At 42.0% G+C, this 15591-nt stretch overlaps 1 protein-coding gene across 2 annotated transcripts in view; it reads right to left on the bottom strand.

The window, feature by feature from the left end:
* Positions 1 to 1281: 1281 nt before the first annotated feature.
* The window catches only part of RIPK2 (receptor interacting serine/threonine kinase 2), a 78304-nt gene continuing 63994 nt past the window's right edge, over positions 1282 to 15591 (bottom strand). The window contains exons 9-12 of one of the 2 annotated variants that reach the window (XM_040354594.1): positions 14234 to 14288; positions 10583 to 10663; positions 6813 to 6878; positions 1282 to 2130 (exon numbers count right to left, since the gene is read on the bottom strand). In XM_040354594.1, coding sequence (XP_040210528.1) covers positions 1811 to 2130; positions 6813 to 6878; positions 10583 to 10663; positions 14234 to 14288 — 522 coding nt within the window. In that variant the 3' untranslated portion in view covers positions 1282 to 1810. The remainder of the gene's footprint in view (positions 2131 to 6812; positions 6879 to 10582; positions 10664 to 14233; positions 14289 to 15591) is intronic. The other variant, XM_040354595.1, reaches the window with a different exon arrangement.

Here is a 15591-nt window from a genome sequence, read left to right as displayed (position 1 = left end):
CTGGCAATTCTAAGGATGGGTAAAAGAAGAGTCAATAGCACTGCTGTTTTAAAATTCTGGTCAGAAGAAGGCTGAGGCCCGGTACACGCAACCAAGTTTCTCGACAGAATTCAGACAGAAACTCGATCGGAGCCGTATTCTGCCGAGAAACCCGGCCGTGTGTACACTTTCGGCCGAGGAAGCCGACGAGGAACTCGTCGAGCCAAATAGAGAACATGTTCTCTATTTCCTCTTTGTTCAATGAGGAAAGTTGGCTCGCCGAGATCCTCGGCGGCTTCACAAGGAACTCGACGAGCAAAACGATGAGTTTTGCCCGTCGAGTTCCTCGGACGTGTGTACGGGGCCTTAAACAGTAAGCAGAACATGACAAGGAAGACAAATGTAAAACATAAAAACAAGTTGAAAAACGTTATGCTTTCACTAGAAGAAAAAAAAAAAAACACTTTAAATGTATATAACAAATGTGTTCTATGTAGAAAATTTAACCAGTAAATATATAAAAAATTACTATGAAAAAAATACACAAATAACAATTGGTTCTCTTTTTTTTAATATATAACATAAAAAGACATATCAAATAACATTCTATATAATTATAGAAGCCCCTACAAAGAAAAATATATTGTTTACTATATAAAAAAAAACAAAAAAAAACGATACTAATATACATCTTTGAAAACTGTTTAAGTTAGAAATACAAATGTACAAATACCAGTCCAATCCAAATATTAATACTGTAGATATACAGTACATCATAGGTCAAGTGAGCAAAATGTGGGTCAAAGAATATGATATTCATTTTACAGGGTTAAAAATACATTCAAAGGATTTCCAATATTTTGGTAAATTGACAGAAAGAATCCCAGAAAAACAGACTTTTGGGCAAAGTAAAGAAGAAGCACCCGTCTTTTTACATTTAGTAAACTCCAGTAACAGCAATCGTGAGATACTTCTCAGCAGGACATAGCATTAAAATATTATGCATTAGTGTGTTGGAAAAGGATTAGTCACCGCTATGGCCTGTAGCCTCCCTGCAGCTGATTTCCCCCCAATACTGGGTTGCTATTCCTTGTTTCACACTGTGTCTATGTTGCAGGGGGCAGCCATATTGGTAGGGCTTTTCTTCACATGTGAGAACTGCCATCCACAATGGTAGGAGAATATTCAATAATTGGAAAAGGGAGCTGGATGAAACATAATTCCACAGAATAAATAAGGCAGAAGCAGGGAGATCTTTTTGCTGCAGGTCCTCGGGTACAGCTTTTTTTCCCCAGTAAACCGCACGATAGTGACATCACCAAATGATACTTCAAACCTTGCGAGTCAAGCAGTCATAGGCAGCAGTTCCTTAGATGATCTCACACAGAAGATATATAGGTATAAGGCTATAGGCACAGAGGTACCTATAGAATAGTCACACACCAGGAAATGCACTATTTTTTTGGAAGAATTTAATGCAAAAGGTAAATCATTCAGGGGACTGTTTAGCCATAATTAAAATTTCTTGAGGTTCCCAAAAACGTAGCAAATCCTTTGTTTTGTGTTCAGGTCCATGCTGTTATATTATAAATTGGGGCATATAATAATAAAAAAAAAATTCAGATATGGTTACCACCAAAAAAGAGGATTTGTTTCACATTATACAAATGGCCTTTGATTCACCAAGTAGCATTCATACAATTTGGTAGCCGTTTTGGTGAAAGGATGATCTCTTGGGCATTTGAAGGAACCCCAGGCCCTTTAAAGACCACCACCTTATGCTGCATTCGATTTCGCCCACATTTAATGTGCTGTAGCAAAGTGGAGCATCCTAAGCATCCTGATACAACTCTGGAAAAGGCTGAAGGGCATTTTGTCGGTTATCTTTCAACTTCAGCACAATAATCCTGGCGAATACTTCTCCTTGCATGTCACATGTGTCGATGAGTTTTCGAACTTTGGCACTCCTTGTGCGCTCAGATTTTACCAGCTCATAGTCCTCCTTAAGGATGATTGTCTTTGAAATGAGAGCGTCCAGGCACTGGTTGAGGCAAGCCTCTGTCATCTGACCCACAATTTGATCTCGTCTGGTTTGAACCCACCTCAGGGCTGGACAAACAGATTCTTGCTGAGGATGGGTACTCTTGATGGCTAAGGATAGAGAGGAGCAAATCTGAGTGTTATTACCCTGAACGTTTTTCAAACATTGGGAGATTTTAGCAAAATGTCACCAGGGAATGCATAAAACTGCCCATATCATTTTTTTTCTTTTTAGCCAGCAAAAAAAAAAAGGGTTTCTTCATCCACAAACAAAGTGGATAAAGGAATCCCCCCTCACCAAAACATTGTATTCTGACAGCAGCACACCCACTACTGTTAGAATACACCGATCAGTGGCTGCAGCCTTAAAGGGGTTGTAAAGACAAAAATATTTTCCTCTTAAATTAAAGTCTGACAGTAGCTGATAAAGTAAAAATTAATGCTTGCATTATAACTAGTTTGATACTTGCTGAAATCGAGCTGTTTTATTCACCTCCGTCACTCCTGTATCATTATTCTCACTGACTTCCTGGTTTGCGGTGCGCATTTATTCTTGCTACATCACGGCCTAATGGGAACTACAGTTCTCATTAGGCTTAGCCTCCATGCCTGTGAGGGATAAGAGAGCATCTTCACGCAGGACTGTAGTCATAGGGTGGGGGTGAGCACATTCTGCTTTCCACCATGCAAAACGGCTCAGATGCTGGTGGAAAGCAAGAAGAGGAGTAACAGGAAATGGCATTTTCAAACCTGGATTACTGTATTTTGGAGGTCAAAGGGAAAAACGAGGTAAGTGATATTTAAATGCTCTAGCTTACAGCAATCAATTGATCTAATAAAAAACTAACCTTTAGTGTTCCTTTAAGTCTGAAAATTTTCCAAAATACTTCGACAGAAGTCAATCAAACAATCAACTTCTGATCGAAATTCAACAGGTTCCTGCTGAACTGGCCAAATTTCATTTAGTATATTGTCAGCTTTAGGCTGGGTTCACACCTATGCGAATTGGATGCGGATTTCCTGGCATCCAATTCGCATAGTAGGAGAATGTGACTGACTCTCTATGGAGCCGGTTCACATATCTCCCCAGCAGGTCCGGTGCGTTTTGCAGGAAAAATGTGTGCCTTTTTTGGCCCGTTTCAGGTCCGAATTCAGCCCAAAATTGGGGCTGAAATTGGACCTGGAATAGTAAACCAGGAAGCACCAGACCCTGCTGTGCGACGGATCCGTCTTGGGTGTGAACCCAGCCTTATGCCTCGTACACATGATCAGTTTTCATGACGGGAAAACTGTGAGGAGAGCTTTTGGCCAGGAATCCCGGCCGTGTGTATGCTCCTCGCAGTTTTTCCGATGGGAAAACTGCCCAAAAACCACCCGACAAAAAAAAAGAACCAGCGGACTTTTGCCGAGCGGTTTTTGGCAGTTTTCCTATGGGGAAAACCGGCCGTGTGTAGGGGGAATGACTGACTCAGCAGGTTCTCGGCTTTACCCTCAGAATTTCTGACGGGAACTTTTCCCCTTCGGAAATCCCGCACGTGTGTACGGGGCGAACATAAGGTGAGCATAAGATGATTTTTTGTAGTTTCTAAGAGTAAGATGGGCATTAAATTGATTCTTAGGGCTACAAAAACTCCTATCATGTATACTGGACCTATTCTTGTGCTATTTAGAAAAGTTTTGTTTATTTAATTTAGATTTTCTTTGTGTTTCTTTTTTTTTTGTTTCTTTTTTTTGTTGTGTATTTCATAGTTTATTGTGTACTATCACTTTAAATGTTTTTTTTTTTTTCAGAAGGAACAAAAAATAAAAAGTACACAATAATATCAAATACACACAAAAAGGATCCCAATTTAACACAAAGAATACTAAATTTAATAAACTAAACTTTTCTAAATACACCATATAAAAATAAGTATAGCCGCAGTGCCCATCCATTTCAATACACACCGCTCCAAAGATGCTGCTAGCAGGACTTTTTTTAGTGCCCTGCCAGCGCACCGCTCCAGTGTGAAAGCTTTCATATTCTCATATAAATTAATACAAATGCGCCATTCGTACGTTTTTGCACATTTGAGCGTTTTGTCCCACATTTGTGCGCGATTTTCTGCTCAAATTAAAACATTTTTAAAATAGAATAGTAATAATATATGAATAAATGTAAAATAAATACACAAATAACTAAAAATCATCATAAATAAGTAAAATAAATGAATAATATGTAATAATAAATTAATAAATAATAATTAACCTTAAAAAATAATTATTATTAATATTATTATTAATAAAAATAATAATAATAATAATAATAATAATAATAATCATAATCATAATAAAACAATAAACTCCCAAACTCGAAGAAAAAAATGTATATTATTATAATAATAATAATAATAATACAATTTTTTTGTGTTAGAGTAAGAGTGTTTAGTTAATTATTATTAGTTTGATTTTTTTAAGCGGTAAGGGTTAAAGTTAAGGTTTACTGGGCCTATTCTGGCACTTCTCTACTTCATGTAACAATCATCTTTTTTTTGCTAATAAATTACTCAGAGCCCCCAAACATTATATATATATTTTTTTAGAAGACACCCTAGGGAATAAATTGGCGGTCATTGCAACATTTTTTCTCACACGGTATTTGCGCAATCATTTTATAAACGCCTTTTTTTTGGGAAAAAAACAATTCCCGTGATTGAAAGTGTTCGTAAGCAAAAAAATAGTTCATAAAGTGAATCAAAAACACAGCAGAATTTCCTCAATATTGTATAGCTGATAAACTACGGTCACGGCGGACCCAGGAAAACAACCAGGTATCTCTCACCACTCGATCCACACTGTTCTGGTAGCCCACAAGACTGGCGTGAAGCAAAAAAAACGGTCGCTGGTCACTTAGCGAAAATAAGCCACTGCAATGGCCTCTCACGTTTGGTTAGATGGTCAACAAGTCAAAACTGTTGGCTACAGTTTTGACTTGTTGACCATCTAACCAAACGTGAGAGGCCATTGCAGTGGCTTATTTTCGCTAAGTGACCAGCGACCGTTTTTTTGCTTAACGCTTCACGCCAGTCTTGTGGGCTACCAGCACAGTGTGGATCGAGTGGTGAGAGATACCTGGTTGTTTTCCTGGGTCCGCCATGACCGTAGTTTATCAGCCATACAATATTGAGGAAATTCTGCTGTGTTTTTGATTCACAAATTTTTACTTTGGCCTTTTCTCGCCTAATGGTTTGAACAATTACTACATGCTATTGTGCCGAAACACGAGAGTGCTAGGCAAATCGTTCTGGTGAGTGGCCAATCTTATTGGTGGAGGGATCACTTTTTCACATCGGGTGTGGTGGAAGAATTCTGTGAGAAAAAAATCACCTTGAAGTTTCACATTTGAGAGAGAGAAAGAGTTTTTTTCTGGTTGCTCCTTTATGAACTATTTTTTTGCTTACGAACACTTTCAATCACGGGTTTTGTTCATTTTGTCTAGTTATTATAATTTATTGCTATTTGTATTTTCACTGTGTGGATCACACACACATTAGCGCTGTTTATATATAATTTATGTTTGATTTCAATATCTGAATACGTTATATATTCTTTGTCACCTAAATAGATACCTAACTTGTCACACTTTAAAACTGCGCACACTCATGGAATGGCGCCAAACTTTGGTACTTAAAAATCTCCCTAGGCGATGCTTTAATTTTTTTTTTTATAGGTTACCAGTTTAGAGTTACAGAGGAGGTCTAGTGCTAGAATTGTTGCACACACTCTAACGCATGCGGTGATACCTCACATGTGTGGTTTGAAGGGCGTTTACATATGTAGGCGGGACTTTTGTGTGTGTTTGCTTCTGAGCGCTAGCTACCGGGGACAGGGGCGTTTAAATAGTTGGTTTTTTTTTTACTTAATTTTTTTTATTTTTACATCTTTTTAAAAAAAAAATTATCACTTTTATTCCTATTACAAGGAATGTAAACATCCCTTGTAATAGGAATAATGTGTGACAGGTCCTCTTTAGGGAGAGATGTGGGGTCAATAAGACCCCACATCTCTCCTCCAGGCTGAAAAACATGAGATTGTGAAAAAAATTCACTGATCTCATGCCGACAGCCGCGATTGCGGCTTTGTTTACTTCCGGGTACCCAGGTGTGACGTCATAACCTCTGACGGTCTCTATCCTTGTCATCCGGCGCCGGCCGATTCGTTCTCTGGGCCCCCCGATGGCACGGGAGAGCCCGGAGAAGCACTGGATGGTGGCGGGAGGGACCTCGAACCCCTTACCCTAACGAAAAAACATTATAATAAATAAATGATAATAAAATAAGAAATAAAAGCTAAATTAAAAGCTAAAAATGCTGAAATTCCTAGCAACAAATAATGCAACAGATAATAGTTTTCTCTATTGGCTAATAAAAAAATGCCAAAGCCCAAAAACGCTGCAAAAAACACGCCAAAACCGCACTTAAAAACACCTATGTGGTGGATGGTTGCTGGCCATGCATACACAACTTCTATGTCAAACAAACATTATGATCTTTCATTATTCACCTTTCTATAATCAAGTGAATTTGAATGTTGGAATCTGTGAAGGTGGGTGGGGGCAATGCTGTGGTTGCCAGCTGGAGATAACAACAATGATCGACCAAGAAAATCCATCCTAACTGACCGACTTTGCTCCAAGTAGTCAAGTTATGTCAGTCCACATTATACGGCACCAAACAAACGTGTGAAACAACCATAATGACTCTCAAAACATTTATCCTTAATACTCTATAGAAATAACATTGATTTGCACATACGCGATTCTGGTCTGCCGGGTGGGAGGCTAATTAGACTATATGATGGTGGTGGTAGACTCTCATTGCCTGCAAAAGAAAATATACATTATTGATATTTTTTTCTATTTCCTACTAAGCTTTTTATTTAATTTGGAGTCAAATGTGTCAAGAAAAAAATTGTTGTATTTTTAGAGGCTCCAATCAGATAGATGATTAGGCTTAAGTTACTAAACTTTGCATTCAAATGCAGCAGCACTTGGTGCTATGGCTGCACCCAAACTGGGCGATTAGTTGTGTCCAGTATACAGTATCTCACAAAAGTGAGTACACCCCTCACATTTTTGTAAATATTTTATTATATCTTTTCATGTGACAACACTGAAGAAATTACACTTTGCTACAATGTAAAGTAGTGAGTGTACAGCTTGTATAACAGTGTAAATTTGCTGTCCCCTCAAAATAACTCAACACACAGCCATTAATGTCTAAACCGCTGGCAACAAAAGTGAGTACACCCCTAAGTGAAAATGTCCAAATTGGGACCCAAGTGTCAATATTTTGTGTGGCCACAATTTTTTTTCCAGCACTGCTTTAACCCTCTTGGGCATGGAGTTCACCAGAGCTTCACAGGTTTCCAATGGGGTCCTCTTCCACTCCTCCATGACGAAATCATGGAGCTGGTGGATGTTAGAGACCTTGCGCTTCTCCACCTTCCGTTTGAGGATACCCCACAGATGCTCAATAGGGTTTAGGTCTGGAGACATGCTTGGCCAGTCCATCACCTTTACCCTCAGCTTTTCTTTTTTTTAGCAGGGCAGTGGTGGTCTTGGAGGTGTGTTTGGGGTCGTTATCATGTTGGAATACTGCCCGTCGGTGAGGTCTCTGAAGGTAGGGGATCATGCTCTGGTTCAGTATGTCACAGTACATGTCACAGTACATGTTGCCATTCATGGTTCCCTCAATGAACTGTAGCTCCCCAGTGCTGGCAGCACTCATGCAGTCCCAGACCATGACACTCCCACCACCATGCTTGACTGTAGGCAAGACACACTTGTCTTTGTACTGAACCAAATAAGTTTATCTTGGTCTCATCAGATCAACCAATTTGATGCAGTGTGCGGCATATGGTCTGAGCATTGACATGCTGACCCCACCCCCTTTTCAACCTCTGCAGCAATGCTGGCAGCACTCATACGTCTATTCCCCAAAGACAACCTCTGGATATGATACTGAGCATGTGCACTCAACTTTTTTGGTCAACCATGACAAGGCTTGTTCTGAGTGGAACCTGTCCTTTTAGGCTCGATTCAAACCTATGCATGTTGCTTTTGAGCGTTTTTGCAATGCTTTTTTTTTACCGAGATTTTACCACGATTTGCGTTTTTTTTAGGCAGTAATTTTTTTTTTTTACATTTCCTTTAACAACTAGCTATAAACATGTTAAAAAAAAACGCAAATCGCTGCAAAAGCGCGGCAAAATGCGTTTTGGATGCAGGTCCATTGAATTCTATTGCATGCAAAACGCTGCTTTTTGCAGGAAAAAAAAGTCCCTGACCCTTTCCAAAAACGCAGAGGCACAAAAAAGCATTGATGTGAACATGTTCCATAGGAAACCATGTTAAAAAATTTCCCTGCATTTCTGCAAAATGCAAAATGCATCAAAAAAAGCATTAGTGTGAATGGAGCCTTAATCTGCTGTATGGTCTTGGCCACTGTGCTGCAGCTCATTTTCAGGGTTTTGGCAATCTTCTTATAGCTTAGCCCATCTTTATACAGAGCAACAATTCCCTTTTTTTCAGATCCTCAGAAAGTTCTTTGCCATGAGGTGCCATGTTGAACTTCCAGTGACCAGTATGAGAGAGAGAGAGAGAGAGAGAGAGAGAGAGCGATAACACCAAATTTAACACACCTGCTCCCCATTCACACAATTTTTCAGGTAGACCCGATTGGGCCACCCAATGTACTCTATGGGGAGGCAGATGTCAGCAGACATGTGTCCGCTGACACCCGCCTGGCACCTAAACCGACAAAATCCACTAAAAACAGATGCATGGTGATACATTTGCCATCCGTCCAGTGGGTTGGATTGGATGACAATAATGGATAGTGGGCTCTGTCCGCCCCATAGAAGATAGCGGGCTCTGTCTTTCGTAGCGGAGCTGACAGGACATGTCATCCGCCTGCTCAACGGGGATCAGCGGGGGTCTCTTTTCTGAGCAGGTGGACTTCGCTCGGACAGATCCTCCCCGTGTGAAAGAAGCCTTAATGGTTACATCATATGTTATTGTTTCTTTGTGTATAAAAATTCAGGTACTCCCGTACCTGAATATTGCCTGACCTCAGACATGCGCTTCTGGAAGAATGGTCAAACATTCCCATAGACACACTCCTAAACCTTGTGGACAGCCTCCCTAGAAGAGTTGAAGCGGTTATAGCTGCAAAGGGTGGGCCAACTCAATATTGAACCCTATGGACTAAGACTGGGATGCCATTAAAGTTCATGTGCATGTAAAGGCAGACGTCCCAATACTTTTGTCAATATAGTGTAGGATAACATTGAGCTGCTTCTACAGCCGAAACACAAAACTCCTGTAGAAACAGCAATTTTTAAACCAGTGTGCATGGATCCTTATGCCTCGTACACACGATTTCCTAAAAGTCCACCGGGAAAAACGAGAACCTGCCCGGTTGCTTTTCCCCGTGTACACACGGCCGGTTTTCCTGACATGAAAACTGCCATGACAGCTTTGGTCGAGAAACCCGGCCGTGTGTATGCTCCCTCGCAGTGTTTCCCAAAAAAAAACTATGAGAATAGCGGTGGGAAAAAAAAAGAGAACAAGTTCTCATTTTTTTGCTCGCAGTTTTCCTGTTGGGAAAACTGCTATGGAGCATACACACGGCCGATTTTCCCAACCAAATGCAAGCATGGCAGTTTTTCTGTCGGGAAAACTGGTTGTATGTACGAGGCATACGACTTTGATACCAAGTTTGAGGGCAGCAAAGCTCTTATTATTATTATTTTACAGGATTCATATACTGCAGTGCCAAGAGTTTGCACAGTGCTTACAGCATTAGGCCTCGTACACACGACCGGGTTTCTCGGCAAAAAACAGCAAGAAAACTGCTTCTTGCCGAGATTACCGTTCGTGTGTACGAGGCATTCAGGTTTCTCGTCTGGAAATCTGGCCAGAATCTCGACGAGAAAAAAAGAGAACCTGCTCTCTTTTTTCTCATCGAGATTCTCGTTTGCCTGTTTCCAGACGAGAAACCTGGGAGTGTGTATACTTACCTGTCGCCGTGGAAACCCGCGCATGCTCGAAATAACTTTGACGCATGCGTGGTAGCTTCCACGGCATAGGTAGGGTGAAGCAAGATAGTGGCGACGGCATCGAATTTGACGAGCGCATGCTCATTATACGCGATGACGTCACTGCGTTCTTTCCTTTCAAGAGAACCTCTTTTGAAATGAAAGTCAGTGCACTTGGGTGGCAAGAGTTTCTTGCCAAGAATCTCGTCAGGGAAAATTACGGGTTTTTCCTGACGAGATTCTCGGTCGTGTGTACGAGGCCTTAGAGTCATTGGGGGTGTGGAATTCATCCTATTGATTGAAAAGAGATGTCAGTATAGAGGAATTGGAGAAACCATGATCAAAGAAAATAGAAGCTGGTCCAGAAGTCTAATAGATTTTTGCAGTTTTCAGCAGAAAATAGGAGATTTAAAGAAGGAATTGGAATGTAGAAAGAACAATATTGAGATAGGAGAACACCGGCCACCACCACCACATTTATTACCAGGTATAGAGGGGTGGCTGAACTTTGGATTTCCTTTCTCAGCACTTCGTACATTTTCAGGAAGCCATGTTTCATTGAAGCCTAGGAAATTAAAGATGTTACCAATTATAAGCTTATATTAGTTTGTTATATACTGGTGGTGTGGTGGTAACAAGTGTTCACATAAGTGGGAGTGTTACAGATATTAGATATTAATAAAGGCATGATCTGAAATAAATAGAAATCTTTGTTTTTTTAACATAAATAATAATGGTTTTGACATGGATAAAATAGAGTGGCTTGGACTAGCTATAGAACAGCTGTATGCAGGGGCGGAACTGACAGCTCATGGGGCCCCCGGGCAATAGGAGATTATGGGGCCCCCAAGCAGTATACACACACACATACAGTATACATGCACAGTATACACACACAATATACACACACAGTATACATACACACTGAAAAGGTACTGGAGAGGCGGTTATAATTTTGGGATTTTTTTAAAAACAGATTTCCCTGGTTTTACTGAGGCTGGCAACTCTCATGGGGCCCCCTAGTGGCATGGGGCCCTAGGGGCGGTGCCCAAGTGCCGGAATGGTCAGTCCGCCCCTGGCTGTATGTTAAGTAGTGATCAGTAGTGTGCACTAACATGTACTGTACTGTATGTACTGTATGTTTGACATTTGTTTCCCCACCTCCAGTGGGAGGTAAGCAGCAGGACCAGCCAATGGCAGGACAAAGGCTAGGCCAGTTAATGGGATGCTTGCAGGGGGTCAACCAATTGTGTGGATGAAGCAGTGCCACCCTATGGAATGTGAGCACCAGGGCCAGCTAAGGGCAGGGGAGCAGGAGCTGTTTAAGGTATGGTGTGAAATCACTCTGCTAGTGTCACAAAGACCTATCGGTGCAACTGTGCCAAAGACAAAAATTAAACCCAATAATAAATGAAAGAATATGTAAACCAAACATTTCACATTCCCGATTCTTGTTCCTCATATTCCTGATATGTGCCTGCTGTACCATGTACTTGTATGGGAAATTATCCTGTTCTCTTTGTATTGCTTCCTTTGTGTGAAATACTTGGTGTTAATGCCAGTCCCTCTGCTTTCCCATTAAAACGGATCGCACTAGGCAGGAGAGCACAGCATGGTCAGTTCTCTAGCTGTACTGGAACTCAGACTGCTCTCCGCCAATGACCAGACTTGTCCTGACACACACCTCCCCCTCATGCACAGCCATTCACTGGGAAGACCAGTTTTATCTCCTTCCCTCAATAAAACATTGCCGCCCCCCATTCCGTTTGTCAGTCAAACCCCCCACCCCCATCACTCAGTAAACCAAACATCACCCCCTGTCGCTCGCCTGTCCGCCCACCAGCCCCCCATCTAGGTCGCAGGCAAATTCGACTTCCCCCTGCCTCTCCTCCTCCTCCTCCTCAACGGCCAATACAGGAGAAGAAGCAGAAAAATAAAAATACATTTAAACAAGGAAAAGGAAAGTGATTTTTATGGTTCCACACATACAAATATTTCTATAAAAACATATTTTTTTAGAATCCAAAATTTTAAAAAGAAATGAAAGAACAACAAATGTTGCCCACGTTTCATAAAATGGTTGTATATACAAATAATACACACAAAGTAGCTACAATATCACTTGTAATGCTTGTTGCTCGACATGTTTCGCTTCTCAGCTTCTTCAGGAACTATAAAGCATATGTAGCTACAGAATAACAGAAATAATCAATATTATCAATGTAGAAACAGCAAAAATTCAAAAACTCATGAACATTTGTTAATGAGTACACATAGCTTTAAATAAACATGGTGTGTATTTGTTGGACTTATATCTGGTAACATATACTGTATATACTCGAGTATAAGCCAAGTTTTTCAGCTTATACTCGTTTTTTTGTGCTGAAAATGCCCCCCTCGGCTTATACCTTTTTACGCCTGATCTCCCAGACTTTGGGGACCGGCCGGCCGTAGGTCCCCTGGACCCCAAGCTTGCCGCCACTCTTCCTCTACAAGTGTGCAAAGTTTGTTGTCTGGGGGACCTACGGCCGGGGAGCACCGATTTTTCAAAGCCGGGCACCCCTTCCATAGACTCCTATGTTAAACATTCATTTCTCTGGCGATTTTGGGGACCCGATACTGGCCGGGACTTAGCACACATGTAGCCCCATTTCTCCTCTACAAGTGTGCAAAGTTTTTTGTCTGGGGGACCTACGGCTGGGGAGAACCGATTTTTCAAAGCCGGGCACCCCTTCCATAGACTCCCATGTTAAACGTCAGTCTAGTCATGGGCACAGTGAGGCGTGGGCACAGTGAGGCATGGGCACAGTGAGGCATGGGCACAGTGAGGCAAAGTGAGGCATGCAGATGGACACCCTAGGCCTATACTCGAGTCAATACATTTTCCATTTTTTTGTGGTAAAATTAGATGCCTCGGCTTATAATCGGGTTGGCTTATACTCGAGTATATACGGTACTGTATGTTTATTTAAAGCTATGTGTACCTATTAACAAATGTTCAGAAGCATTCTGATGATGCCCAGTGGGAGGGGCAAAATGCATTAAGCTATCTGTGAAGGCTGTGTGGGCGCCAAGGAGGCAATCTCTGCATGATTTTATCTTTTTTGATGTAAGTGTAATGATTTAAAAAAAAAATCATTACACTATACCACCATGGATCGTTGCTGATCGAGTGAGTCTGAGGGACCTTGATCATCGGGAGGAGGCCAGCAGATACCCATACTCCAAGGCCAATTACAACAAATTTCGTGGACAGACATCACCACCTTAATACAGGCACATATACCATTTCCATCTGGTGAGTGGGGACCCAGGAGGGGAGCATGGAAAAATCACCTGAATTTTTGAAATTGTCACAAGCTCATCATTTCATAGTTTATGGACTTTATTAATTGCACTCATTTGAACTATATTGCCACTGAGCACACTCAGGGATGGACTGGCCATTGGGACTACAGGGAGTTTCCCGGTGGGCCGATGGCTCAGTGGGCCGGCTTCAGTGACAGTGGACCGCCGCCCCCCTCCGCTCCTCTGTCTCTCACTGCCCACAGCGCTCAACTGGGGGAGGGGGGAACAAAGAAGCAGGGGGAGGACCAGAGAAGCAGGGGGATGACAGAGGAGCATAGGGAAGGGGACAGCTGACTCAACAGCTATGGCCTGGGAGTTTCTCACTTCTGCCTAATCTTTTCCCATAAGGGGGGGCACCAAACTGATTCTTTGCCCCGGGTGAAATAATGTCTAGCTTCCCCACTGGTAATGCTAATAAGAGTACCAATACCAGCCGTTTTACTCTAACAAAGTAAAATGGCTAGTGAAGGGGGAGAGGGGGTGCGGGTGGCCGGGGGGGGGGGGACGGGTGCGGGAGTTGTCCGGCCGCTATGGGGGAGACCCGTCAAAGTGGGCCAGTCTGGATGAAGTCCAGGGCCAAATTTTTGTCCCAGTCCAGCCCTGAGTGTGTATATATATATATATATGTATATATATATTGTAATTTATAGGAGCAGCGCTAATTTTAATTTTCTGTTTCAAACTTTTTGGGTTGTCCTAGAACCACAAGGTTGAGTAAACAAGGCCTAAGACTTGTAGTAAAAAAAAATTAGTCATTGTAATATTAATTCTAAAATAAGATACATACCTTCACTAGAACTTGGTGGTTTAGGAATAAAACCAATAGAAGCAGACATGTCGCCCTGGGTATACATAACAGAAACAATGAGGTCAGTGACAAAGTAGTGATACTTCTTTCAACGTTTAACTAGCCTTTCCAAGTTATAGTTACAGTGGTATTGCAGCTATTTTTTAAAAATCACAGCAAAGAAAACTTGAACTAAGCACTTGTCTATGACAACCAGTTAGTAGGTTTCATCTTTAAAATGGTGAAGGGAATCTTGTTTCCACTCTAGTTTGTTACTGTATTCTTTGCTTCCTTCTTTTGTTAATTAGTCCCACTCCCACTATGGAAGGACCAGTGGCGGCTGGTGCTCAAAATTTTGGGGGGGCGCAAACAAACTGAACACATTTAAAAAAAAAACTCAATTTCAGCCACTGTGCCCATCAAACGCAGCCACTGTGCCATCAAACCCAGCCACTGTGCAATCAAACCCGGCCACTGTGCCCATCACACGCTGCCACTGTGCCATCAAATGCTGCCAAGGTGCCCATCAAATGCTGCCAGTGTGCCCATCATATGCTGCCACTGTGCCAAATGCTGTCAGTGCGCCAATCATATGCTGCCACTGTGCCAAATGCTGCCGGTGTGCCCATCAAATGCTGCCAGTGTGCCCATTAAATGCTGCCAGTGTGACCCCCGCCCTCTCGTCTTCATGTCTCCTGCAGGCCAGGCACTTCTCCACACCATCCTCATCTCTGACTCCCGTCCTCTTGTCCTATGCGTCCAATAGCAGCGCCTGTTGTTTCAGCCAATCAGGTGGCAGGGTAACCAGACCCGCTGCACCTGATTGGCTGAGAGGCGTGTCAGTGTTCCCTAACACAACACTAAGTAAACAGAGAACGCACAGCAGTGCGCCCGCTGTTTATCCTTTTGGAAGCTTATTAGAGCCCACGGCATTTCCATTGCTGACTGTTGGTGCAGAATCTGGGACTTACATGTTGATCCTTGCCTAACTACCTATTGAGTCACTGATCTGGAAAGAGTACACAAGGTAGGATATGAGAATTTTAGATGTGTAAATAGTTGTTCTAGGCCAGGGATCTCCAAACTTTCAAAACAAAGGGCAAGTTTACTGTCGTTCAGAATTTAGGTGGGCAGGATTGTACCCAGTGGAAGGAATAGTGCCCCGTCATTGGTGTCAATGGGAGGAATAGTGCCTGATTGTTGGTGTCAGTGAAAGGAATTATGTCCCATTGTTGGTGTCAGTGGTAGGAATAGTGCCCCATTGCTGGTGTCAGTGGCAGGAAGTATGTCCCATTGTTGGTGTCAGTAGTAGGGATAGTGCTCTATTGTTGGTGTCAGTGGTAGGGATAGTGCCCTAT

Source organism: Rana temporaria, chromosome 5, assembly GCF_905171775.1.
Source record: "Rana temporaria chromosome 5, aRanTem1.1, whole genome shotgun sequence".
NCBI classification, from domain to species: domain Eukaryota; kingdom Metazoa; phylum Chordata; class Amphibia; order Anura; family Ranidae; genus Rana; species Rana temporaria.
This window is presented reverse-complemented; position numbering and strand designations above follow the sequence as displayed.